We start from the raw sequence: 27,584 nt of genomic DNA on the forward strand, positions 1-27,584 counted from the left end.
GGGATGGGCATGGCCGCTGGCCCCGCGGGCTCCTGCCCAGCTGCCTGACGGTGTCCTAGGTCTTAGCAGCTCCTGGCCACTGACGGGGTGGTGCAGGCTAGCAGGGTAGCCAGGCCACCACTCTGCCCTCATCTTCCAGGAGCCTTCATCTCTGTACCTGGGATCTCTGGGCTGCTGGTGGGCCCCCAGGTGCCCAGCACTTTCATTTCCTTCCCTTCAGTGAAGACAGGGAGGCACTCAGGCCAGTGGAAGGAGACCAGCACTAGGCAACACGTTTGAGACATTGAGCAAGTCTCAGAACCCTCCCAGCCTCAGTCTTCCCATCTGTGAGATGGGGATAATTGTATCTTCCTGTTGACTGAGACGGTAAGGCCCACCGTTCTCCAAGGAGGCCGGGGGCTGTGGGAAGGTGGACCCTGCTCTGACATCCACCTGTGCCCTCCTGCCGCTGGCATGGGCAGGGTCTGAGGCCCTCGTCCAGGGAGCCTGGAAGACAGTGCACACGTGTGCATGCCCACGTGTGGCGGGGAGTTGCCGGTGGGGAGCTGCCGGTGGGGAGCCTGAGTGACTTTGATCAGGCTTCTTCCCACGCCCCACAAAGGGCCGGGCCGCCAGATTTAGCAGATAAAACTACAGGAGACCCAGTTAAATTGCTATCTCGATAGTTAATAATTTTGTAGCGTATGTCCTGAATATTTAAGTTTCAAATAAACAACAAATACATTTTTAGTATAAGTAAGCTCCACATATTTAGTATAAGTATGTCCCAAATACTGGGGAGGGGGGATTGTGTGCTTTTTTGGTGGTAAAATATGCATAATAAAATTCACCGTTTGAATGATTTTTACGTGTACATTCAGTGGCACTAAGCTCATTCCCACTGTTGTGCAGCAGTCACCACCATCCACCTGCAGAAATTTCATCTTCCCCAACTTCATACCCATTAAACACTCACCCCCCCCCACCCCACTCTCTTCAGTGCCTGGTAATCACCATTCTACCGTCTCTATGAATTTGACTCCTCTGGGGACCTCATTTAAGTGGAATCATAACAGTATTTGTCGTTTCAAGACTGGCTTCTCGCGTTCAGCATCATGTCTTCAGGGTACATCCACGTTGTGGTGTGTGTCGGCGCTTCGTGACCCCTTAAGGCTGAATGGTGTCCGTTGTATGGATGTGCCCCGTTTGGTTTATCTGTTCATCCATCAGTGGACACTTGGGCTGTTTCCACCTTTTGGCTCCTGCAAATAATGCTGCTGTGAATGGGGGTGGAAAAGATTCTGTTCAAGTCCCTGCTTTCAGTTCTTTGGGGCCAGATACTTTTATTCTGAAGAAGAATGCATCGTTTATCTGAAATGCACGGTTAGCTGTGTCCTGGCTGTATCTGCGCGCACGCCCTCACAATCGTGCCTTTGGGGCTGGGCTCGGTGCCCCGACACCGGCGAGCTGGGTGTGTGCTGGACACGGAGGTGCGGCCTGGGCAGACGTGCTGAGTCAGCAGCTGGGGACCATCCCACCTGAGAACTCCCAGGGCCCTCCGGGTGGCTGTCTGCATATCGCTTGGTGGCAGAGCGTGTCTGCTCCTGCTTCAGCCGCCGCCCTCCTACTCAGGAATTCCCCTGGGACTGGAATCAAGGGAGGTCTTGCGATGGGAGAGGTGGGGGAGGCCAGGATTCTTCTGTGTCCCTTGCAGCACTCCAAGCTGAGTGGCCTGGGCATGTCACTCTAGCTCCCTGTGTGGCGCCGGCAGCAGTAGAATGGGAGAGAGCAGTTGTCATGAAGAGGAAAGGATTCTCAAACCCGGAAATGGCCGAGACCCTTGCAGGCACCCAGTGAGAGCTCCATCTCATCAGGAGGTGGCCGGGGCCTCTGGAAGAATAAGGGAGTCCTTGTGGACTGTGAAATCACCCCCGCAGGCCCCCCTCGCACCAGCACGCAGCTGGCTGTCATGCCGCCTCTGGGGAGGGGTCGGGTCGGGGAGGTGCTGGCTTTCCAGGGGAGGGGGAGGTCTGAGGCTGCGGCTCTGGGGCAACGCTGGTGTTAAGCCTCATTTCCCTGAATGCCAACGCTGCACAGAGATCCTTTCTTTATACATATTTGTTACTCAGCACCAGGTCCAGCCTGGATGCTGGGCAGAGAGGCGAGAGAAGAGGAGGCTCCCACCAGCAGGCCGAGCAGCTCTCCTGCTGCTGGGAAGGGTGGCCAATCGGAAAGCCCCCAGGGGGGGCTGCCCATGCTCAGGGAGGTTAGAGGCTAGGCAGGTGCTTTGGCCCAGAGGGACCTGGAAGGCTTCCTGGAGGAAGGGAGAAGTGAGTGGGCCTTGAAAGAGAGTAGGGCAAGGGAGAAGGGTGCGTGAGATCGAGGGGTTAGCGGAAGCAGCAAGTGAGAGCTGGATGCCAGCGGGGATGGCCATGACCTTGGAGATGGCTGCCAGGCTTTGTGGGGAGTGGCTCGGTTGGGGGTGAGCGGCTGAGCCCCTCTGTTCCTTCCCCTCTGGATTTATGGAGCCGGTGCTGGGCGAGGGCCTGGGACTCAGCCTGCCCCCAGGGCTCCCTCAGTGGCACCCAGGGGTCTGCTCTATATTCTGGCCCAGCTGAGAGTCTGTGCCCTCTGCCTGTTCAGCCTTCCCGGGGTGGATGGACGGGCCTGCGTTGGGTCTTTGGGGGACTGGCTGAGAGGACCCCGGGCCGAGCGCCCCCTTCTGCTATTCCGGGACCGCCCGGGGGACACGGCAGAGGCACGCAGCATCAGTCCATCTCCTGGGCTGCCCCCCGGCCCAGGGGTTGGGTGGACGGCAAGCTAAATGGGAGAGCTGTACGGGGCCCAGGAGCTCCCACCCGGCCCCTGTCGGGGATGGCTGCGTAGAGTCCTGGGTGATGCCCTCTGCGGCTTGGCTTGGGCCAAGGATGAGAAACCCGCGCTGAGCTTGGCCTGCTGGGTGAGGCTTCCGGGGAGCATCTCACTCCCAGGCCCCATGAGAGAGCCCCCTGCCTTGCAACCAGGACCTGGGGTCACGGGCACAGAAGACGCCCCTTCATTCCCCCTTGTCCTGAGGCCACGGTGTGAGCCCTGAACCCTGAAGCACTGTGGGAAGGCCAGTGGGAAGAGGCCTGGCCTCTGAGCCAGAGCTGCTTCCAGGCCCACATCCAGGGAGGCCCACCGCCTCGCCAAGGCGCCCCCAAGCCCGGTGCCTGCCGGCAGGGTGGCCTGCTCGGGGGAGGGGGGTCCCTGAGCAGGAATTAGGCAGCAGAGAGCGGCCTTGGGAGTTACCTGGTGGAACCCCCTTCTTCAGGCGCCCTCAGTGTTCTGGGCCGCCTTGGAGAGGGCGCTTCGCTCCAGAGCTACCTGTGCAGCACGTGTCTCCGTGTCGCTGTGCAGGTTGGCCGGGGTGGGGGCGGGGGAGGGGGACCCGGCACGGCGGCACTGCGGCGAGGGGGGCCTCAGGGGGTGGTTTCTCCAGTGGGTCTGGCAGGCACGGCGGAGGCAAGGAGCAGGGCTGGTCCTGCGTGTGGGAGGGTGACCCAGGAGGAGGAGGTGGCTGAGCCAGAGGAGGGCGTGGCCAGGCGCGGTCTGATATTTCCTAGGGACGCAGATCAGGACGTTAGGATGGAGGCCCAGGTCCCTGAGGCCAGAGGCTGGGGGCTGGAGAGGGCGGGGAGAGGATACGGGGAGTGACCGATGGTGGCCCTTGAGTTCCCAGACAGCAGTAGGGATCTGGTCGTTGTCATGCGGAGAGGGGACTCTCAGGCAGTGGGCTGCCACTCTCCTTCGGAGGAGAGAGCTGACGCCCCTCCCATCACCATTCTGGGATCGGCCCGGGCTCCCCTGCGCACCAGACTCCAAATGGGGAGCAGCCCCCCGTAGGGCAGGGCGGCAGGAGCCTGGCGGGCACCGGGCGGGCCCCGGGCCGTGGGAAGCTGGGGGTCTGAGCGCGGCTGCCGAGCCGGCGGCGGGAGGGGTGCGGGGCGGCCGCGGCGGTTTCCTGGGAGACGGGGGCGGTGCCGAGCGCAGCGGGGCGGGGACCGCGGGAGGAGGCGCGGCGCCGCGCGGGGAGCCGCCGCCCTCCACCGTGCGCGCCAGTGCGGCTGCAGTGCCGCCCTGGGAGGCGGCCGCGGAGCCCTCCAGCCGGACCCGCTCGCCTGCGCTTCCGCGCACCTCCTCCAAGCCCTCCAGCCCGATCCCGCTCCTCCGCCTTTCCACGGGCGGACCCCTAGACCCCCACGCACCCGCACCCGGAGTCGCGCGCCGCCCGCCCGGACCGTCACCGCCGCCGCCGCCGCCGCCGCCACCACCGCAGCTGGGGACGCCGCCGCCGGAGCCGCCGCCGAGAAGGGGTTTCGGGCTAAGCCCGGGCGGCGTCCGCGGAGCTGGGATCCAAGCCGGTGACCCCGCCCGGGCCCAGCCCGCCGCCCGCCCTATACCCATTTCCATCTCCGCCGTCCCACCGCATCTCCATCCGCAGGCCCGCCACCCTCACCTCCACTCCCTCCTCCTAGCCATCTTCATCTCCAGCCCTGTCGTCCCCCATCACCACCGCCAGAACCCCACCTTCAGTCCATGCTACCCCGCCTTCACCCTCACCACAAGCCCTCGTCTGCGCCCTCATGCATTTCTCCACCCCCTTCCCATCATGCGCCCCCTCGCCAGTCTCCGCGTCCACCCCATCGATCCCTCACCCTCACTGCGCCCATCACCAATCCACCTCTCCTCCCCTCAGCTCCCCACCTTCACCCCATTTTCGCGTGCCTCCCGCTGTATCCCCGCAGCGCCCCTGCCACCCCTCCCCGCCCCCATCTCTTCCTGCAGCAAGCCCCCTTCCTCTTCCGTCAAACCCATTCCCCTCCCCTTCGCTTGCGGCAGCCCCCGCGAGCCCCCTCTCCCGCCACCCCCGCCAATGCCTGCCGCGCCCACTGCGGCAAGCCCCTTCCCCGCCAATCGCGTCGCCCTCCTGCCCTCCCCCCCTCGCCTGCCGCAGGCCCCGGCGGCGCGGCCCCCCTGCTCTCTGCGCGGCCGCGCCCACTGCGCCAGCGCCCCCTGCTCGCTGCGCCAGGAGCCAGGAGCTCGGCCGCCGCTGCAGACCCTCGCGCGCCGGCTCCTGCTCCGCGGCGTGGGGCCCTCGGTCCCTGGCCGGCAGCGACTGGCGCCCGGGCGCTCGGCCTTTGTCCCGCCGCGAGCGACGCAGCCCCTGGACAGCGGGACCCCTGGCGAGCCTGAGGGGCGGACCCCTCCCGCCGAGCGCAGAGGGGTCGCAGCCGAGACCCCTCAGTTTCGGTCCCCGTGCGTGACGGAGGCTCTGCAGCGGCGGCAGAGGGCCGCCTTGGTGATGCTGTCATGTGGCCGGAATGGTGGAGGGGCTTAGGGCCGGCGGTGAGGTGGTCGGTGAGGCGTAGAGAAGCGCGCTGGGAGCGGGGCGGGAGGGGTTATGGGTTTTGTTGCCGCGTTAGGAACGGGGGAGGATGGTGGTTGAAATGTCCTGTCCGAGGTGGGTCTGAGGCTGCCCCCCTGGATGGACTCTAGGTGCTCGGGGTGACCCTGCGACAGAGACTGGCGAGGGACAAACGCTTCTTGGTTGGGACCGGGGGGGCGGGGTGAGGAGATGAGGAAAGAAGGTCTGGAGCTCGGGTTGTGGGCGGTGCCCAGGGGACCTCGGGTTATTTGTCCAGCGCCCCCCACCAGCAAGCTGGGGGACGTGCCAGCAGGGTCCTGCAGCACCCACTGGAGCTGGAAGGGGTCCAGGAGCAGGAGTGGGCATGGGCATTTGTCCCAAGAAGGGTCAATTGCTTGGGGAAAGCCTTCTGCACACCCCACCCGCTCAGCAGGCCGGCTGGGGTCCAGAGCTGAGAAGAAGGGAGGGGTAGGGAAGCAACCCCCTAACTGCTTTTCCAGACCTGGGCCTCTCCCTCGTGTTTTGGAGGCCAGGGTGCCTAGAACTGGCCACAGAGCTGCATTCCAGCACCGTCCTGGGAGACGAGGGCGGCTAATTGCCTACACTGAATTGCCGAAGAGTATTCTAGGGGCGGCAGGATTAGTTGGTGCAGAGCATCTGGGATGTGGCTTTAAAGTCAAGTTGAGCAGGCAGTCTGCGTACTCCTGTGTGAGCTGCAGAAGCTTCTGGAGAGATGGGCTTGGTGTGGCGCCATCTTCCCTCTGCAGTCTCCTTGGGAGGGCTCTAGGGCCACCAGTCAGGAGTGGCTGCCAGGCTGGGCCCGGACAGATGAGGTCTGCGTCCAGCATTGGTGATGGGGATCACTGCTGCGATGGGGTCTTGGGCTAAAGCACTGGGTCTGCAGAGCTGGTGGGGGGCCTGCTGGGTGGGAACGCCATCAGGAGGCTGCTTGTGCCCTTAGGAGGGCTGGGAACTGTGGCTGTGGCAGCAGGTGGCAGGAGGTGTGAGGCTTAAAGATGTTTAAGCCATAGGCTGATGGGACTTGCTGAGGAGAAGCCGGAATCTGGGGTGACCCCAGGAGGTCTGAGTATGGGGGAAAGAAGGCGGATACGTGGTCTGCCATCCAGCAAGAGAAGGAACTGCGGGGGGTGTGGGTAGGAAGCGAGTGCAGGTGTTTTAACCTGGGGAGGGCGGCTGGGGGTTTGGAGACTTGGGACCTGGGGGCCAGGCCTAGAGGAGGGGCTCTAAAGAGACTGGGGATGGGGGAGCAAACCTGCCATGAAAGAGCTCTCCCCTCTTCCCCCCAGAAAACCTGGGATCACGAAAGGAGGAGGTGTCCCAAAGGCTGAGGGAAGAGAGAGTTCTAGAAGGATGTAGCCTGCTGTTGAAAAAGCAGCAACAGACTGAGGAAGAAAGGAGGGGCCATCACTGGCCAGCTGGGGGAGAAGGCTCAGTGCCGATGGGAGGGGTCCGTGGGAAGAGGGGACAGGCTGATGCCTCCCAGTGGGGAGCGGGGACCGGAGGGGTGGAGTGGGCAGCTCTAAGATGGACGGGATGCCAGCCATGCCCTCCTGCCTGGCCCGAGTGCCCCCCTTTCTCCAGGCGTTTAGCCGAGAAGAGGTGAGGGTTTGGGGGTGGAGGTCTGAAATGACAAGAGGGGAATTTTATCAGTCTGCCTTGCACACCTCCAGGGTCAGGGAGCTCACCTGCTCTCTGGCAGGCCCAACCCCCCTCCAACCGTTTGGCTTAGATCAGGGAACAGACTTGCTTTTTGGGAAGGTGCCCTGCAGAGCCCACCTCTGCCCGGCTGATGTCCAGGACCGACAGATGACCTGCGGGCCCAGGCCGAGCTGGGCCAGTGCCTTGACCACCGACTAGCACCGGCCACCGCATCTGCCCTGCCGCGGGCTCGGGGAGCCTCAGCCCAGCCTGCCCGGGGCCTCAGGCCGGCGCCCGGGCTCTGGCTCCGTGTCTTCACTCCCGTGTGTGTCCGAGGAGGGAGGGAGGGACGGGGGCTGTGCTGGGGCGGCCGGAACAGCGCAGGTCACCGGGCTGGCTGGACGAGGTAGCCAGGCAGGGCTGAGGGGGGCCGCAGGGAGGCTGCAGGGGGGGCGGGGAGGGGCGGGGAGGCCAAGGGGGCGGGGGGCGGCTCACGGCTGTGAGCGGTGGGTGGGCCGACAGCGCCAAGGAGCCCGCTCAGAGCCGGCCTGAGAAAAGGGGGTCCTGGGTGATTTGTCCTCGCCTCTCTCCTGCCTGCAGGAACGGAAGGTTCGGGAGGCAGGGCGGCCAGCCGGGGAGGCCGCCGGCCCCTGTGGCCCGCAGGTGCTTGCACCTCGTTAGCCTGCACCCTTCTGCCTCTCCTGCCTGCCCGCCGCTGCCCCGTGACCCATCCGGCCTGGCCTGGGTGCCTGTCACAGCTGAGCCTAGGCTGGCACCTGCAGCCACTCCCAGCCCCAGGGCACGCCCCCAGTTCAGCCCCCGACCCCCAGCCCGGCACCACCACGGCCCGCTGGTCCCAAGCAGCAGGGGAGGGGCCTCGCCAAGGGTGCTCTCCTGGCCCCTGCCGTTGGAGGGGAAGCCGGGGGGAGGGCGGTCGGGGCCCAGGCCCCTCCTGGCTGGGTGCACACGGCCCCATTGCACAGCCTCCACCATCAGGGAGACGGGTCCAGTATCTGCCCTGCTCTGCCAGCTGGGACGCCGGCTGGAGGACCCTCGTCCTGCTCTGTGAGCTGCCCCCTGCTGGCGATGGTCCAGGGCCATGGGCCAGCGTCAGCAAGGGCAGCCGAGAGGAAGAACTGTCTCTGGGGACGTCCTCGGGTCCCAGCCCTCCCTGCCTGGAGGTGCCCACCCACCCCACCCCTGCCCCAAAGGAAGGAGGGCAGGGATGGGGGTGCTTACTCTCTGCCAGGCCCTGGGGAGCCAGGCTCTGTCCCTCCACCCCAGCTGGTTCCCGTGAGGCCCACACATGGCCAGAAAGGCCTGACTCGCCCCGGGGCGGGGGGGGGGGGCAGGTCCCAGACCCCTGACTCCCCACCCCCGCGGGCCTGGGGCTCTGCAGGGCGTAGGCACACAAGCTCCGACGTCTACCCCACAGGCAGTCCTGTTCCAGGGTGGAGGCCACAGTGCCCCTTAGACAGCAGGCCCTGGGAGCAGGGGTGGGGGCCCCGGGGGACGAGGCGGCTGGGGGCAGGTTTGTGAGGGAAAAGCGGGAGGGAGCTGCCCTTCCTGCCTCTGCCCACCCCCCCTTCCTCCCCACCGAGCCTCTGACACCTCCCTCGAGTGCCACCCGAGTGTGCAGCGCCCTTTGCCCCCTCCCACCGCGCCTGGGGCACCGCTGCCCTCTCCCCGCTGTTACACTGATGGGCACAGAGCTGCAGACGGGCCATAGGGCGACCCTGCCCTCCGCACCTGTCCCTGCTTCCCCGGGGCGCGTGCAGGAGAGGAAGACACTCAAACCTAAGTGTGACCGAGCCACCCCCGCAGGCTCTTCAGGGTTAACGCGGCCTGCGGAGAGTGACTTGGCCTTACCCACCCCTCTCCCCCCGCAAGGCCTCCACTGGAGGCCGCTGCCCACCCTGCAGCCCCCCACCCCTCAGGGCAGCCTCGGGACCCAGAGAGCTCTGCCCAGGCTGCTCCACGACCCCCTGCAACCATGCCAGCCGCACCGGGCGAGCCCTCGACCCCAGCCCCACACAGCCTCTGTCCAGGCCAGACCCAGACCCCTGCATCCACTTCCCTCCGTGCCCTGCCCCGCTGAGAGGCAGGAATTGCGGCCTGTGGGGAGTGGGCCTGGGGGGCTGTGAGGCAGCCCAGTGGCCGCGGGGGCCTGAAATCGGGCGGCTGGAGCCACTTGGCCCCTGACTGTGTGACTTCAGACAGGAACCCTCATCTCTGCCAACCTCAGTTTCCTGGTCTGTAAAGTGGGTTCACAGCACCCACCTCAGAACTGGGCCCAGCACAGTTTGAAAGGTGCGCCCTGCACCACGAGAGTGGTGGAAGCAACCTCAGTCACGTCCTAGCGCTGCTGTAAGCAGTGCTGCCGGGACCCCGCGCCCGGGCGGTGGCACGGGGGTGATGGGGGATTTGAGGGTGCAGAGGAGGGTGCACACACCTGAGGGGGCTCAGTGTGTCCTGCCAGGTGGGTGCGGGTCTCACAGCAGGGCCCCAGCAGACTTGTGCCCGGGCTGTCCTGATGGGGTGGGCCTCAGCCTAGGGGGCCACTGCCTCTGGCCGGCCCGGAGCTGTGGGTGGGTGGCCTGCCCAGCCTGCAGGGCCTGCTGTCCTCCGTGGGAGCTGGCACCCCGGACTGGGGTCAGGGAGGCTGGGGCTCTCCTGCCCTGCCCCTCGGGGATCCCTTCCTCTCCCTGTCCTCAGCCTCGGTCCAGGGAGGGGCGCTGGGCAGGCCTGGACACTTCCCCTGTGAGCCTTGAGTCTGGCAGCCCCCCATGCCCCCCACGCAGGACCTGAGGCCTCTCTGTGCTGAGGTCCAGGCGTGAGCGGAGCTGCTCAGGGCACCTGGGGTGGCCCTCCTCACACGCAGGGGGCGTGGAGAGCTGGAAGGGGCTGAGTGGGGACAGCACCCCACAGCCCTGCCCTGGGGCTCAGCCTTCCGCACCCCTGCTTTACACCCATCCGCACCGGGGCTTGCCCCAGGGGTCCTAGAGGTGGGATTCTGCAGAGGAAGCCCTGCTCCTGTGTCCTGCGCTGAGGGCTGCACGGCCCACCCTAGACGCTGCCCCGAGCCGGGCCTGCCTTCCCCACCCTGGCTGGCAGCCCCACCTGTGTGCCGCCTCCCGGGGCCTGCTGCCCACGTCCCCGCTGTGCAGGAGAGCCCACCGGCCGCAAGGCCCCGTCTCCTGGTGCCCCGCCCCCCAGCCTCCTGTAGCCCTCCTCTCCCTCACGCCAGCCCCTCCCCACAGGTGAGCACCTGCGGATCTGCCCCCAGGGCTACACCTGCTGCACCAGCGAGATGGAGGAGAACCTGGCCAACCGCAGCCGCGCCGAGCTGGAGACGGCGCTCCTGGACAGCGGCCGGGCCCTGCAGGCCACGCTGGCCGCCCAGCTGCGGGGCTTTGACGGTAAGGGGCTCCGGGGCCGCAGGACGCTCATGGCAGGGGGCTGGGCACTTGGGGGCCTCTCACAGCGAGGCAGGGTCAGAGGGGACGTAGTAGCAGAACGCTGGCCGCGTGCAGGGGCCTGAGCGGGGGGTCACCTGCAGGTCTCTGTCCACCCCGAGGCACGCACGTTTGGGGAGGGCCAGCCCGTCCCTTCCATCAGCCCCTCAGAGGGGACCCTCTGCCCTCCAGAGCTGTCCTAGGCACCTGCCAGGGACAGGCCTGGCACTGGCCACCAGCTGGCCTAGAGCTGGGGAGCTCAGCGTGAGGACTGAGATGGGGGGCCAGGACGGGGCTGCAGGCTGGGGGCACGAGGAGTTTGGGGCCCCTGCCATGGCCCTCGAGCCTCCAGGTCAGCTGTGTGTGTCAGTCATCTATTCCCAGCCCCTCACCAGCTCTCTCGTCGTGTCTGGGCCCCTAAACAAGGGACGGTGGGATGACGTCGTGACGCTGACAGCGGGCACCTCGGAGGGGATGGCGGGCGCCGGTGGGAGGGGCCCCAGAAGTGACAGCTGATGTCAGAGCCTGCACAACATCCATTCGGGACACTAATCTGTGTTCAAAGCGATTCCTCATCCGCTTCCAGGCCCACTTGTGCCCCACCCCCCACCGCGAGAGTCCTTTCCACCTGCCCCTCTGCGTGCCACTTCCCGCCCCGCGCCTCAGCCCCACTGTCGTGCCTGCTCTGGCTCCCTCCGCGCCTCGTGCCTCGGGAGCAGTCCTTACCTGGCCACCAGCGGCAGGGGTCTCAGAGCCTTCGTCTGAAGTGCGCCTGGGACCCGCGTCTAGCGGGGCCTCGGGTGGCTGTGTTCCAGGACGCGGGGCCCACGCTCAAGCACCACACCTTTGGGCCGGCTGCCAGGGGCCTGGCTCAGAGCAGGACCCTGCTCAAAAGATGGGGCTGGGGGCCGGCCATGGGATTGGGGGCCCCATGACCACCCCGTGTGCTGCTGGGCTAGTGACTGAGCTACAGACTGCCCATTTGGGCCAGAGGCTGGGGTGGGGACCAGGACCCGGGGTCCCACGGCAGGAGCTGGATGGGAACTTGGACTGTCCGCTCCTTCCCACGGTTCCCACCTGGGGAGCTGCAGGGGCACAGCAGGAGCTGCGGGAGGGTCTTGGGTGGGGTGAGTGTAGACACAGGTCCGAGGGCCAGAGGCCTGATGTCCACCGCGCCTCAGAGCAAAGCCCGCCTGGCCCTGTGTCCCTGGACACCCGAGTGTGGGTCTGTGTGGGGAGGGCTGGCCACAGCTCTCGAGGAAGCGTCTGAGTGGATGGTCTGTGTGCTTATGGACCCTGCAGTCTCCCTGCTGAAAGGGGTGGACGGCGTTGGGGGCCTCGTTCTCAGCACACGGGGCACAGAGGTATTTCCCCAAAACCACAGGGGTCTGCGGCCCACGCTCACGCCCCGCCTCGGCACCCTGTCCGGGACTCTGGGTGCATCCTGAGGGCTGCGGGAGACCCTCTCCAGACCCTCAGGCTCGCCAGCTTCCAAAACCAGAGGGAGGGCGTCCAAGAGAGATGAGGACGGAGGGGGAGGGCAGGAAGCCCAGGAGAGCCTCAGAGGTGGGCAGGGTGGAGAGTGCACAGAGGCACGCCCCCAGGGCAGGGGGCCTGGCTGGGTGACAGAGGCCGGGGGAGGGGGCGGGACGCAAGGAGAGCTGCTGGGAGGGAAAGCAGGCGAGGGACGCCCTGGGCCTTCTTCCCCCACTGGGTCCCACCCCCACTCAGAGCACCCTCCTGCCCCTCCACACAGACCCTTGCCAGGTGATCTCGGGGGGCACTGAGGCACCGTGTGTCCCCTGCTCCAGGCCCAGCTCAGAAATGGATTCTGGATGCCCAGACCCCGGGCCAGGAGGGGGAGGTCTCAGAGCCCCGTGGGGGCGGGCACCCAGGGCCCGTGCAGGCTCTGATGACTCTCAGAGCACCGGGGGTCCCCGGCGGAGCCCCCTTAATGCCGGTCGCGCTGCCACAGCACGCTGGGTGGGCAGGGGGCTCTGGGAAGGCCTGACGCCCGTCTCCCGCGCGCAGATCACTTCCAGCGCCTGCTGAACGACTCGGAGCGGGCGCTGCAGGAGGCCTTCCCGGGCGCCTTCGGAGAGCTGTACGTGCAGAACGCCAAGGCCTTCCGCGACCTGTATACCGAGCTGCGTCTCTACTACCGCGGCGCCAACCTGCACCTGGAGGAGACGCTGGCCGAGTTCTGGGCCCGCCTGCTCGAGCGCCTCTTCCGGCAGCTGCACCCGCAGCTGCTGCTGCCCGACGACTACCTGGACTGCCTGGGCAAGCAGGCCGAGCCGCTGCGGCCCTTCGGGGAGGCCCCCCGCGAGCTGCGCCTGCGCGCCACCCGCGCCTTCGTGGCGGCGCGCGCCTTTGTGCAGGGCCTGGGCGTGGCCAGCGACGTGGTCCGGAAAGTGGCCCAGGTGCGCGCGGAGGCCCCGCCCCCTGCCGCACGTCCTCGCGCCCCCACCCCGGGGCCCTGGGCCTCCCGGTGCCTCCTTTCACCCTCCACCCCGGGCGGATGGGAGGATCCAGCATGCGAGCTGTGTTCCGGGCAGCGATGGCGAGGCCGGTCCCGGGCAGGAAGGGAAGAAGATGGGCTGCGGCTGGATGCTGAGCCGGCTCCAGGGGTCAGGTGGACGGGAGACGGGAGATGAGGGAGATGCGTGCTCCGAGGCTGGGGCGGGGGATGCCTGGCCCCGTCGGGCAGCTCGCTCCGTCAGACCCACCAGCGTCGGGTGTGGGAGGGCATCGGCCTCAGGCGCCTGCAGCCCTGGGCGTGAGCCACCTCCACCCCAACTGGGGTCCCTAACGAGCCTCCCCAGCCCCAGCCTCCATCCGTTCCGCTGCATGGTGGGCGGTATTCCCGCTTCCCTGGGAGGGTTAGTGACCACCGTGTTCCGGGAGGCGTGGCACTGTGAGCGTATCGGTTATTAGACGGAGCCCCGCCGCGGCCAGCAGGCCAGCTTGGTCACCTGAGAAGGACCCCGGCGCGCCTGTGGGGCTGCACACCTGCTGCGGGGTTGCGCTCAGGCTGCCTTGGCTCCCCAGGTGCCCCTGAGCCCGGAGTGCTCACGGTCTGTCATGAAGCTGGTGTACTGCGCCCACTGCCTGGGGGTGCCCGGCGCCCGGCCCTGCCCCGACTACTGCCGCAACGTGCTCAAGGGCTGCCTGGCCAACCAGGCCGACCTGGACGCCGAGTGGAGGAACCTTCTGGGTGAGCTCCCACTGCCGCCACCGCCTGCGGGAAGGAGGGTTGGGGGCGTGCAGAACCGGGCCTGTCCTCTGGAGCAGGCGGTCCCTGGGGCGAGGAACAAGATGCCCCCTGAACGTCCCAAACAGAGTGCAACGTGGGCAGCTGCCCGGGAGGGAGCCCCGCGGGGTCACAGTCCTGCCCTTCCCCCCCGAGCGCGTACGCGCCAACACGTGTGTGACCTACAGCGGGCCAACCCGTGCATGAGCTAACGTGTGCGGTGCTGCCCTGGGGTGGGCCAGCTCTGAGGTGTGCCGACGTGACGTGGGTCACCAAGCACCTGTGCCAACACAGGTGTGCCACAATGTGTACACCTGCTGCTGTGAGGTGAGCCTGCGTGCATCCATGTCGACACACGTGGGCTGACGTGAGGGCTCAGCGTGCCTGTATACCGAGATACGTAAGTTCTAGCGCGTGCTGACACGTGGGCCAGCACACATTCATGCTGAGACACGTGCTAACGTGGACGTGTGATGGCATGCCTCGAGCCAACATGAAAACGTGAGGTAACATAGGCATGTGGTGGGCCAGGTGTACGTGTGCCGACAGGCGTAAGCTTACCCGTGCTCAAGCTACACGTGTGCCGACGCACACAGGCGCTAACGTGTACGCGGGCTGGCCTGAAGTGAGCCGACGTGCAGACGTCTCGTACAAGCTGCCGTGTGCGTGGTAGCACGTGGCGAGCCAGTGCGCGTACCTACAAAGTGCCCCCTGTGTGTGTGCTCACGCCTGTGCCAGACTCCATGGTGCTCATCACAGACAAGTTCTGGGGCCCGACGGGCGCAGAGAGCGTCATCGGCGGCGTGCACTTGTGGCTGGCAGAGGCCGTCGGCGCCCTACAGGACAGCAGCGACACCCTGACGGCCAAGGTGCGGGCCGGGGCGTGCGGTGGGCGAGGGGGGCGCCCCGGATACCGCCTCGTACCCTTCCAGGACCCCTGCGTTCTCCCCCAGGTCATCCAGGGCTGCGGGAACCCCAAGGTGAACCCCCAGGGCCCTGAGCCTGAGGAGAAGCGGCGCCGGGGCAAGCTGGCGCTGCCGGAGAAGCCGCCCACGGGCACGCTGCAGAAGCTGGTGAGTGGCCCCTCAGCCGGGCAGGCCCCGGGTGGGCGCGGTTGGGGGTCCAGGGCAGGCTGGGCCAGGGTGCCCGGTGGCCTGACTGCTGCCCTGCAGGTCTCCGAGGCCAAGGCCCAGCTCCGAGATGCCCAGGACTTCTGGATCAGCCTGCCGGGGACGCTGTGCAGTGAGAAGTTGGCCATGAGCGCGGCCAGCGATGACCGCTGCTGGAACGGGGTGGCCAAGGGTCGGTAGGTGCCCCCCAGCTGACACAGTCCGTCCCTCCTCCACGGCCCCTCGCCGGTCTGGGGCACCAGGTGTTGTGTGCACAGGGCCATACCTGACGTGGGACACGCAGCGGGACGCAGAGCTGGGATGAGGGCTGAGCCCTCGCCCTGTGCCAGCTCCCCACAGCAGGCGCCGTGCTCAGCGCGTCCTCACCCCGCCATAGTGGGGCCTGCATGGGCTCCCGTCGGCCCCTGAAGCCTCTGGGGGGGTCTCAGGCTTGCCACCGCCCTGACGGGGGGAGGGGAGTGGGCAGGCATGCTGGGGCAGTGCCCCCGTGCAGGGAGCGGGGCAGTGACCCAGGGCCTGCCTTCCCGGCCTCCAGGTACCTCCCCGAGGTGATGGGCGATGGCCTGGCCAACCAGATCAACAACCCCGAGGTGGAGGTGGACATCACCAAGCCCGACATGACCATCCGCCAGCAGATCATGCAGCTGAAGATCACGACCAACCGTCTGCGCAGCGCCTACAACGGCAACGACGTGGACTTCCAGGACGCCAGTGAGAGCGGGGCCCGGGGGGGCCTGGGGGCTGAGAGCCTAGGGTTGGCGCCGGGACGCCAGGGAGCACCCCCAGCTGGGGAAGGGTGCCGGGGACGGGGCCCTCCCAGCCCCGCGGCCTCCACAGTGGCTCTGAGGACGCAGCCGCTGCCCGGGTGTGGTCACAAAGTCCCCCTGCCCCTTGCCCCCAGGCACAGTTGTGACCCGGCCCGGATGTCCTCCCAGCATCAGCAGGCCCAGGGGGTCGGGGTGCTGCGGTCAGGGTGGAGCTGGCGTCACCGGCCCGGGAGGCCCAGGCGGGGGGACGCGGCTCTGGGGTCCCCAGGGCTGGGCGGGCCCACGGCTCTCGGGGTCCCCAGGGCAGGGCAGGCCCGCTGGAGCCTCCTCTCCTTGCCAGGTGATGACGGCAGCGGCTCAGGCAGCGGCGAGGGCTGCCCAGACAACGAGTGTGGCCGGAGGATCAGCAAGAAGGGCTCCAGCTCCCGGACGCCCCTGAGCCACGCCCTCCCCGGCCTTTCCGAGCAGGGGGGCCAGAAGACGTCAGCCACGGGCTGCCCCCGGCCCTGCACGTGCCTCTTGCTCCTCTCCGTCCTCACCCTGGTTCTCTCAGCAGCCAGGCCCCGGTGGCGGTAACTGCCCGGCCCCAGGGACCGAGGCCAAGGACTGACTTTGCCAAAACTCGAAGCAGACGGTATTGAACTCCCTCGGCCGAGAGCCCCCGGGGCGGGACAGGAAGGGCCGGCGAGGGGCCGCGGCCGTGACCGTGCTGGGGGCCGGGCGAGTGGCTTTGCCAGCCACCGTGGCTTTTAGTTTTGTATGAGGCCCTCAGGTCAGCAGGAAACAGTGTCCCCAAAAGCCATGCCTTTCAGGGACCTCGGGGATGCCAGTGCCGTCTCTCCCCCCAGCTCCTGCGCCATCACGGCAGCACCAGGGCCTGTGAGGAGGCGGCCCGAGCAGTGTCCCCCGGAGCGCGAGCCGTGCCTTCCTCTCCCGCCTGCCCCGCCGAGCCCCGGGGGCTCCAGGTGTCTGAAAGCCAGGCCCACCCCCAGCGCCCAAGAGTCCCTGAGAGGGCGTCGGGGTTCCCGCCGTCCAGGGTCTAACGGGGCCTTTGAGATCATGCATGAACCTTGACCCGCCCCCCCAGAGCCACCTCTGGGCTCTGCTCTCAGCTGCGTCTCTGCGGGGCTGGGCCGCTGCTCCTGGCCATCCACGTGGACCCGCGGCCCACACGGGGACTTCTGGCTGTGCAGATGCGCCACCTGCTGTTGTCCTGCCCCCTGTCTCCGCCCAGACCCAGGGCCAGTCCCAGCTCAGGGCGACACAGGCCAGGGCTGCAGGTGACCCCTGGCTGTCACCTGGCCACAGGGGTGCTGGGTGGCTGGTGAAACTTCAGCTCAGGGCCAGCGAGACCCGGCTCCGCGGGCCGGAGGGACATCCCTTCCCTGACCCCACCAGCTGCAGGGCCCGGGGAGCTTTGACAGTTAAGGGCTTTTCCAGCCGTGCATCCTCTGCAAGCGCTTCCCGTTCTCTCACCTAGAGCTGCTTTCTCAGCTCCTCCCGAAATGCTTTTGACGGTCCCGGGCGACCTTCTGCGGCCCTGGGATCTGGGCGCACCCCCGCTCACTCAGGCTACCCAGGCCCCTCCGTAGACCTGTGGGCCCACCTTCCTGGGCCCTGCCCTCTGCAGGGCCTGGGGAGGGGCTGGCGAGAGAGGGAGCTGGGCAAGGGAGGGGGTCCTTGAGGGTCTGGGGGGTGCTGAGCCACCATGGCCAGGGAAGGTGGTCCTAAGCAGCCCCCGGGCCCTGAGAAGGCTGCTTCGCGCTGCTTTGCTTTTCCTCACAGGACTGGGGGGGCCGCTGGCCACTGGTTAGGGCTTCTGGGATGCGTGGGGTCCTGCACTCTGCCAGCAGCCCAGCCTCACAGGCACACCCACCCCATCGTAACCCTGTCGTGCCTGGGCAGGGGGCTGGGCTTCGGGCCTCCTTCCCTGCGAGTGAGGGCTAGCTGAACTCTCAGGGGCTCTGGGGCAGTGACCACCCGTGTGCCAGGACGGCCGCCCTTGAGCTACACGTGGACGGCCCCAGAGCGGCCTGCACGCTGGCCCTGCCCTACGTGCATCTCTGGAAGGGGCGGCCCTGCCACGGTCACTGGCCAGGCGGCGGCCAGGCCTGCTGTCTCCTTGTGCTGCACGGTGTCAGCAGGTGACGTGTGTTCTGAGTCCTCGTATGAATAAAAAGCTGGAGACCGCGTGTGGCTGCAGTGATCCCGCTGAGCTCAGCCCGGCTGCAAGGGTGTGCCGTGGGCCGTGCACAGCAGGCCGTGGCTGGTTGGGAGGTCAGGAGGGGCTCGGGCACAGATCGCGCCTGGCGGTGTGGCCCACAGCTGCAGAGTGCATGTCCTGCCCCCGACCGGGGTCCCCCTGCCGTCCACCCTCACCGCCCCTGCTCTGTACACACACATCCGGACACATGTCCCAGGAAGGTTCCCGTTACCAGTTTCTGCCAAGTAGCCTCAGAGATGCCCAGAAGGTCAGAGCATGGGGACCAGCGTCTCCTGAGGTCGGGCCTGGCGGGACATCCTGATGGTCCAGTTAGCCCCCAGTGCCACAGAGAGAGCCCTGCCACACCTGGCTTCTCTCACCAAAGCACGGACCCCTGCCCAGCCACCCTGCCCTTCCCCAGGCAGTCCCGTGGGATCCCTGAGTAAAGCTGCCAGACCCACCTCTGCCCCCGGGGGGCCCTGCAGCCCCACCTGGACACCGGCCTCTGCAGCACCGCACCGAGTGCAGGGCCCGGCACCTCAGCCAGAGGCAACATAGAGGCGGGAGCCACTGAGGGTCACTTTATTTGGGTGTCGCAGCCCACAGTGGCCTGCCAGTCAAACGTTCTGCAAAGCCTCTCTGTCACCTGGGGCCCTGGAGCACTGAAGGACCAGCAGCCAGGACCCTGGGCCCCGTGAGTGTAAGGAGCAGGGCCCCCAGCACGGGGTCGGGGGGGAGACCAGGCAGCCCACCCTGGGAGGAGAATGCCGCCCCACGGAGGGAGTCCTGCAGGGGTCGCAGCTCCTGCTGGGCCTGGGGCGAAGCTCAGGCCTCCCTGGACCCCTGCCCGGCAGCAACTGCGTGCTCACCCGCCCACCCCGCCTCGAGTCCTGGGGTGGCGCCCGTTCCTGCTGGCCCAGCCCCTCCTGGAGCCCTGTACAGGCAGGTGGGCGCCCAGACGCTCACTCGTGACTGTAGGTGGAATATAAGCACCTCGACTTGCGTGGCAGCTTCAGGGTTGCAGACTTCTGTGGCTCGTTGCCACGTTGCTGCAAGGGTTCCCTTGTGAACAGAGCTGGATGTATTCTCCCCGTCGGGGGAAAGGAGTCCACGGGTGAGGTGACAGCCGACGGGTCAGGAGCAGGAAGGGAGGGGGCCCACCTTGGGGGTCTCTCTGCCTTGTCCCTGCAGCACTGGGCCCTCCCTGCCCCAGGCCAGGCCCCGGACCACCCTGGAGCTCCCAAGCCCTGCCCACCCCAGGCCAGGTGCCGGTCAGTGAGAGGCTCCCCCTCCTTGGCTCCTGGTCCCCGTTCATTCGTCATGGGAATCCAGGAAGCCACAGACATCCTGACGGACCCACACTGACGGGCAGAGATCAGTCAGCTCCACAGGGAGCTACCTGTGGGTGGCCTGGGCAAGGCCAGCGTGGGTGTCTGCAGTGCACACACGTGCACAAGCATGCACACACTCAGACACACCAGTGTTTGCATACGCATGCAGGAATGCGTTCTCTGCTCCCCTCCAGGTGACTCTCAGTACTCCTTTACCTGGAGACAAGCCCTCCGTCTAGAAATGATGTTTATAATCAAAGTGCTAGTCACTTCCAGGATGGAGAAGTGATTCCCCAACCATAAGACCCTAGTGAATAATGGAAGGATTAGAATGAGGGTGTCTGTGTCCCTACTAGAAAGTGAAGACACGTGACAGGGCCATCAAAGATGGGGCACATGGGTGGGATCCCGGGAGACCCCAGCAGACCCTCCCTCTGCACAGCAGGGACTCCTTCTAGACAGGACCCCACCCTCGAAAGTGAAACCTCAGTGACCCTAAACACTTCCCTCCTACCTTCGTGTGGCCTGAAAATAAGGACAGGAACCTGCAGAGTTTCTAGCATAAACCCATTTCTATACCCAGCCTGGGAAAGCAGAGAAACACACCAGCAAGGAACTTGCCCAGGATCTCAAAATATGCAGCAGCGTTGACCTGGGGAATCAGACCGACTGTCCCGACATGAGAATATCAAGAAACAGGAGAAAATATTAAGAAATGTCTACTTTGAAGAGGTCACAGCAACATGGTAGCCTCAGCTGAAATGACCCACTTCCCGGCAGACATGTTGAAATGTTGGGCAAAATCAAAGTATTTATAAAATCAACAGCTACCTGAGGTCACAGGAGAGCTAAGTCCAATGCACTTTAAAAAAAAAAAAAAAAAAAAAAAAAAAAGGCCCTGTGTGGTTGCAGTGAGTGTGTGAGTGGTTATCAGATGCAGAAACATTCCCTTCTGGGCATCACAGGTGAGCAGACAGGCATGGGACAGGCAGCTGGAGCTGGCAGCCCTGTATGGCCTGGACTGTGGAAGGAACAAAAAGCTCTCCCTGCTGGCCAGTGGGGGACGAGAAAGCTTCGCTGACAGGGCTCTGAGCAGAAGTATCTCCCAGCAGCATCAGAGTCCCACTGGTCCTCAGCTGACGACAGACAGGAGCAGATACAAAAGCACCCACAGAGCTCGCCCAGTGTAAGGCAGAATGTGATTTCCCCCAGGGAGAGAGGGAAGAGCAAATCCCCAGCAGATTAGCAAAAAAAAAAAAAAAAAAAAAAATAGCAAATTTAAAAACTACAACATGCCAAAAACTACCCACCAACCAGAGAGAGCACCCTGAGAACGCTGGATGATGGGGAAACTGGAATAGTGCATAAGGTGGTGTGTGTGGCAGCTGCCAGTGCACCCCAGAAGGTGTGGCCATGCTCAGTTCAGACCCAGCTCTCCCACCGAAGCCACTGGGCACACACAGACTGCACAGGGACACTCCCACACAAGGACAGGCCTTCGAGACCAGCATAGGTGACTGTTTTGCATAATTTCATAGAGACAAACAGAGAAAGTCAAACAAAATGAGACAGAGGAACATGTTCCAAATGAAAGAACAAGATAAAGCCCCAGGAGAAAAAAACTAATGAAACAGAGATAAGTGATTTACCTGATAAAAAGTTCAAAGCAATGGTCCAGAAAAACGCTCACCAAACTTGGGAAAAGAATATAGGAACACAGTAAGAATGTCAACAAAGAATTAGAAAATACAAAAAAGAACCAATCAGAGCTGAGGAAGACACTGAAATGAAAAATACACTAGAGGGAATCAACAGCAGATTAGGTGATACAGAAGAACACGTAAGCAACCTGGAAGACAGAATAGTGAAAATCACCCTATCAGAACAGCAAAAAGAAAAAATATTTTTAAAAAATGAGGACAGCTTAAGAAACCTCTGAGACAACATCACACATACTAATGTTCACAGTATAGGGGTCCCAGAAGGAGAGGGAGAGAAAAAGAGGCAGAAAATGTATTTGATAAAATAATGGCTGAAAACTTCCCTAACCTGAAGAAGGAAACAGATAACCAGGTCCAGGAATCACAGAGGGTCCCAAACAAGATGAACCCAAAGAGACACATACCAAGACATATCATAATTAAAATGGCAAAAGGTAAAGATAGAGAATTTTAAAGGCAGCAAGAGAAAAAGAGAGAGTCACAAACAATGGAACCCCTACAAATCTATCAGCTGATTTTTCAGCAGAAACTTTGTAAGCCAGAAGTGAGTGGCACAACATATTCAAAGTGTTGAAAGGGAAAAACCTACAACAAAAGATACTCTACCAGCAAGATTATCATTCAGAACTGAAGGAGAGATAGAGTTTCCCAGACAAGCAGAAACTAAAAGAGTTTGTCACCACTAAACCAGCCTTATAAGAAATGTTAAAGCATCCTCTTTAAGCAAGAGAGAAAAGACCATAACAAGAAATGAGAAAATATATGAAAAAAATCTCACTGGGACTTCCCTCATGGGCCAGTGGTAAAGAATCCACCTTGCAGTGCAGGGGACGTGGGTTTGATCCCTGGTCAGGGAACTAAGATCCCACATGCTGTGGGGCAACTAAGCCCACGCACCACAACTACTGAGCTCGCACGCCTCAACTAGAGCCCACTTGCCACAATATACAGAGCCCATGAACTCTGGAACCCGTGTGCCACAACTACAGAGCCCATGCACCCTGGAGCCTGTGAACCACAACTAGAGAAGAGAAAACCCACACACCACAACTAGAGAGAAGCCCGTGCACCACAACGAAGAGCCCGCGCGCCACAACAAAAGATCCTGCATGCCTCAACGAAGATCCCACATGCCGCAACTAAGACCCAATGCAGCCAAAAATAAATAAAATAAATAAATAAAATAATAATAATAATAAACCAAAAAAAATCTCACTGGTAAAGGCAAATATATAGTAAAAGCAGTGGATCAGCCACTTAAAATTTAAGCTAGTACAAAGGTTAAAAGACAAAAGTCACAAAATTAACTACAATAAGGAGTTAAGAGATACATATAAAGATGTAAAATATGACATCAAAAACAAAATGTGGAGTGGGGGAGTAAACAAATGTAGAGTTTTTAGAATGTGTTTGAACTTACATGACTATCAGTTTAAAACAAATTAGATAGATGGCAGATAGATATAGAGATATGTACATAGATATAGAAATAGATATATAGAGACAGAGATATACATGAACCTCACAGTAACCACAAACCAAAAGCCTACAATAGATACACACAAAAAAAGAGAAAGGAAACCAAACATAACATTAAAGAAAATCATCAAACCACAAGGGAAGAGAGACCAAAAGAAGAAACGAGCAGAGAAGAACTACAAAAGCAACCAGAAAACAAGTAACAAGATGGCAATAAGTACATACCTATCAATAATCACTTTAAATGTAAATGGAGTAAATGCTCCATTAAACAGACATTGCATAGCTGAATGGATTTTTTTTTAAAAACCTATCCATATGCTGCCTATAAGAGACTCACCTCAGAACTAAAGACACACACAGACTGAAAATGAAAGAATGGAAAAAGATATTCCACACAAATAGAAACAAAAAGAAAGCTGGGGTAGTAATACTCGTATCAGACAAAACAGAATTTAAAACAAAGTCTATAACAAAAGACAAAGAAAGGCATTATATAATGATAAAGTGATTAATCCAAGAAGAGGATATAACGTTCACAAACATGTATGCAACTAACATAGAAGCACCTAAATATATAAAGCAAATATTAAGACATAAAGGGGGAAATTGACAGTAATACAATTATAGTAGAGGACCTTAATACCCCACTTATGTCAATGGACAGATCATACAGACAGAAAATCAATACGGAAACAGTGGCCTTAAATGACACATTAGACCAAAAAAACTTAATAAATATCTATAGAACATTCCATCCAAAAACAGCAGAAAACACATTCTTTTCAAGTGCACATGGACCATTCTCCAGGACAGATGACATACTAGGCCACAAAACAAGTCTTAACAAATTTATGAAGATTGAAATCATATCAAGCATCTTTTCTGACCACAATGGTATGAAACTAGTAATCAATTATAGGAAGAAAACTGGGGGGAAAAAACATGTAGAGACTAAACAACATGCTACTAAAAAAAATGAGCCCATGAAGAAACCAAAGATAAAATAAAAAACACCTTGAAATGAATGAAAATAGAAACACAACTTTCCAAAATCTATGGAATGCAGCAAAAGCAGTTCTAAGAGGGAAGTTTATAGCAATACTGGCCTACCTCAAGAAACAAACAAACAAAAGTCTCAAATAAACTACCTAACTTTCCACCCAAAAGATTAGAAAAAGAAGACCAAAGCCCAAAGTTAGTAGAAGGAAGGAAATAATAAAGATCAGAGTGGGAATAAATGAAATAGAAACAAAAAAAAAAAGAAAAAGGAAAGAAAGAAAAAGATCAATAAAATAGCTGGTTTTTAGAAAAGATAAACAAAATTGATAAACTTTTAGCCAGACTTATCAAGAAAAAAAAAAAAGAGTAGGCCCAAATTTTTAAAAATTAGAAATGAAAGAGAAGTTACAACTGATATCACAGAAATACAAACCATCATAAGGAAACAGTATGAACAGTTATACAGCAACAAATTGGACAGCCTAGAAGAAATTGATAAATTCCTAGAAACATATAATCTCCAAAACTGAATCATGAAGAAATAGAAAATCTGAGTAGACGAACTACTAGTAATGAAACTGAATCGATAATCAAAAAACTCCCAACAAACAAAATTCCAGGACTAGATGGCTTCACAGGTGAATTCTATCAAACATTTAAAGAAGAGTTAACACCTATCCTTCTCAAACTCTTCCAAAAAATTGGAGTGGAGGGAACCCTTCCAAACTCATTCTGTGAGGTCAGCATTACCCTGATACCAAAACCAAAGACACTATAAAAAGAGAAAATTACCAACCAATATCCCTGATGAACAAAGATGCAAAAATTCTCAACAAAATATTATCAAACTGAATTCAACAATACATTAAAAGGATCATATACCATTATCAAGTGGAATTTATTCCAGGGATGCAAGGATGGTTCAATATCTGCAAATCAATCAACATGAAACATCACATTAACAAAACGAAGGATAAAAATCGCATGATCATCTCAATAAACATCTAGCAGAACAAAATTCAGCATTCTTTCATGATAAAAACTCTCAACAAAATTGGTAGAGAGGGAATGTACCTCAACATATTAAAGGCCATTTATGACAAACCAACAGCTAACACTGTACTCAATGGTAAAAAGCTTTTCCTCTAAGATGTTAGGAACAAGACAAGGATGCCCACTCTCACCATTTCTATTTAACAATAGAATTGGAAGACATAGCATTCAGACAAGAAAAAGAAAGAAAAGGCATCCAAACTGGAAGGGTAGAAGTAAAACTGTCACTATTTACTGATGACATGATACTATATAGAGAAAACCGTGAAGACTCCACCAACAAACTATTAGAAATAATAAATAAAAATTCAGTAAATTTGCAGGATACAAAATTAACATACAGAAATCTGTTGCTTTTCTGTACACTAATAATGAACTATCAGAAAGCAAAAACAAGAAAACAATCCCATTTACAATCAAATCAGAAAGAATAAAATACCTAGGAATAAATGTAACCAAGGAAGTGAAAGACTTGTACTCTGAAAACTATGACACTGAAGAAGGAAAATAAAGACTATACAAATAAATGGAAAACTACCCATGCCCACAGATTGGTAGAATTAATGTTAAAAAGTCCATACTACCCAAATCATTCTACAGATATAATGCAATCCCTATCAAAATACCAATGGAATTTTTCACAGAAATAAAACAATTACAGAATTTGTATTGAACCACAAAAGACCCCAAATAGCCAAGGCAATCTTGAGAAAGAAGAGCAAAGCTAGAGGCATCACACTTCCTGATTTCAAACTATATTACAAAGCTATAATAACCAAAACAGAATGGCACTGGCACAAAAACAGACAGAATAAAGAGCCCAGAAACAAACCCACTCACACATTGTCAATTAATCTCCAACAAGGAAGCAAAAATATATGATGGGGAAAAGACAGCCTCTTCAATAAATGGTGTTGGGAAAACTGGACAGCTACATGCAAAATAATCAAACTAGACCACTATCTCATACCATACACAAAAATCAATTCAAAATGGATTAAAGACTTGAATGTAAGACCTGAAACCATAAAACTCCTAGAAGAAAACATAGGCAGTACTCTCTTTGACATCATCATTCTTAGCAATATTTTTATGGGTCTGTCTCCTCAGGCAAAGGCAAGAAAAATAATCAAATGGGACTACGTCAAACTAAAAAGCTTTTGCACAGTGAAGGAAACCATCAACAAAGTGAAAAGGCCACCTACTGAATGGGAGAAGATATTTGCAAATGATATGTCTGATAAGGGGTTACTATCCAAAATATATAAAGAACTCACACAACACAATATCAAAAAAACAATCTGATTAAAAAATAAGCAGAGGGCCTCAATAGGTATTTTTCCAAAGAAGACAGACAGATGATCAACAGACACATGAAAAGGTGCGCAACATCACTAACAATCAGGGAAATGCAAATCAAAACCACCATGAGATATCACCTCACACCTGTCAGAATGGCTATCATCAAAAAGACAACATAACATGTGTTGGCAAGGATGTGGAGAGAAGGGAACCCTCAGGCACTGTTGGTGGGAATGGAAATTGGTGCAGCCACTATGGAAAACAGCATGGAGTTTCCTCAAAAAGTTAAAAATAGAGCTTTCATACAATCCAGCAATTCCGCTCCTAGGTATTTATAATCCAAAGAAAAGGAAAACAGTAATTTGAAAAGATATATGCACCCCAATATTCATAGCAACAATATTTACAATAGCCAAGATATGGAAGCAACCTAAGTACCCACTGACAGGTGAATGGGTAAAGAAGATGTGGTGTATTTATACAATGGAACATTACTCAGCCATAAAACAGAATGAAATCTTGCCATTTGCAGCAACATGGAGGCACCTAGAGGGTATTATGATAAGTGAAATAAGTCAGGCAGGGAAAGACAAGTACTGTATGTTTTCACTTATATGTCGAAGCTAGAACAAAACAAAACAAATATAACAAAACAGAGGCAGACTCACAGATACAGAGAACAAGTAAGTTGTTACCAGAGGAGGGGGGGGAAGGGTAAAATAAGGGAGGGATATTAAAAGAGGTACAAACTACTAGTTATAAAATAAGTCACAGGGATGTAATGTACAGCACAGAGAATACAGTCAATATTTTATAATAACTTTGTGCAGCGTGTAATCCATAAAAGTATCGAATCACTATGGTGTACACCTAAAACTATTGATAACGTAAGACTGTGTAAATCAAGTATACTTCAATAAATAACAGTAAATAAAATTAGGTGTTGTGTAGTATCAGAGAGGGGAAAAGGGAGAGATGGAAACCATAAGGTTAGAACAAGTCTATTTTTAAAAAGAAAACAGGAGAAAAAGATTGGGAAATGCACCAAGTGGAGCTGAGGCAGGGATGCCCCCACAGAAGGCGGGGACCCCCGCAGGAGGCAGGTGGGCAGGAGCTCTGAGTCTGCGGGGCGGGGGGGCGGGTAGGGAGAGCAAGTCTTGGACCCAGTGGGGTGGGAGGTAGAACGAAGACCCCCGTAGAAGTGAGAGCCCCCCACTCCTCCTTCACAGGCTGGCAGCCTGAACGCAGCCCCCAGGCTGCAGGGGCCCACGCCAGCCGATTCCTTCTGGATGACATTCTGGAAAAGGCGAGTGTGTAAGGGTGGGAGCCGACACGCACTGCCAGGGGCGGGGGAGACAAGACCATAAGACAGGTGGTGCCGGGACGCGGGCTACCGCGTGGAGAAGATAAAACGGGCCCGTGCTTCCCATTATCAACAAAAATATATTTGGGACGGAATAAGGAGGGAAATGGTGGAAAGCGATGTTTCAAAACAGAGAAGACGGCGGTGTATGACCTGAGGACGCGGCAAACTTTCCCAAAGCAAAGCCGAGGGATGCGAGGGGCGACCACGGCTGCACTGACGTCCAAGCCTGCACAACAAAGACCATGGACACGGGGAAGTGCAGGTCACAGAGTAGAGAAGAAGCTCCTACTATCAATTTAAAAAAAAGGCAATTTAACAACAACAAAAAATGGGCAAAGATCACACACATGTAATTCACAGACAAGGAATTCCAAAGGGCCAAAAATAAATGTATGGAAAATGCTCAACTTCGCTTGTCATCAAGGAAATGCAAAGAGACCTTCCAAAGCGTTGTGCAGTGTGGTCTCACAGTGGAAG

The 27,584-nt window shown here is 58.8% G+C and overlaps 2 protein-coding genes across 2 annotated transcripts in view; one reads left to right on the forward strand and one right to left on the reverse strand.

Annotated features, from left to right (window-relative positions):
* Positions 1-17,840, forward strand: part of GPC1 (glypican 1) — a 29,819-nt gene extending 11,979 nt beyond the window's left edge. The window contains exons 2-9 of the mRNA XM_036858524.1: positions 10,306-10,464; positions 12,532-12,923; positions 13,552-13,717; positions 14,492-14,622; positions 14,707-14,826; positions 14,926-15,059; positions 15,419-15,594; positions 15,991-17,840. Of these exons, the coding sequence (XP_036714419.1) occupies positions 10,306-10,464; positions 12,532-12,923; positions 13,552-13,717; positions 14,492-14,622; positions 14,707-14,826; positions 14,926-15,059; positions 15,419-15,594; positions 15,991-16,226 (1,514 nt within the window). The 3' untranslated portion in view covers positions 16,227-17,840. The remainder of the gene's footprint in view (positions 1-10,305; positions 10,465-12,531; positions 12,924-13,551; positions 13,718-14,491; positions 14,623-14,706; positions 14,827-14,925; positions 15,060-15,418; positions 15,595-15,990) is intronic.
* Positions 17,841-18,434: 594 nt separating this feature from the next.
* The window catches only part of ANKMY1 (ankyrin repeat and MYND domain containing 1), a 30,582-nt gene continuing 21,432 nt past the window's right edge, over positions 18,435-27,584 (reverse strand). The window contains exon 6 of the mRNA XM_036857684.1: positions 18,435-18,943. Coding sequence (XP_036713579.1) covers positions 18,679-18,943 — 265 coding nt within the window. The 3' untranslated portion in view covers positions 18,435-18,678. The remainder of the gene's footprint in view (positions 18,944-27,584) is intronic.

The sequence above is a fragment of the Balaenoptera musculus genome, chromosome 7 (genome assembly GCF_009873245.2).
Source record: "Balaenoptera musculus isolate JJ_BM4_2016_0621 chromosome 7, mBalMus1.pri.v3, whole genome shotgun sequence".
Lineage (NCBI taxonomy): Eukaryota > Metazoa > Chordata > Mammalia > Artiodactyla > Balaenopteridae > Balaenoptera > Balaenoptera musculus.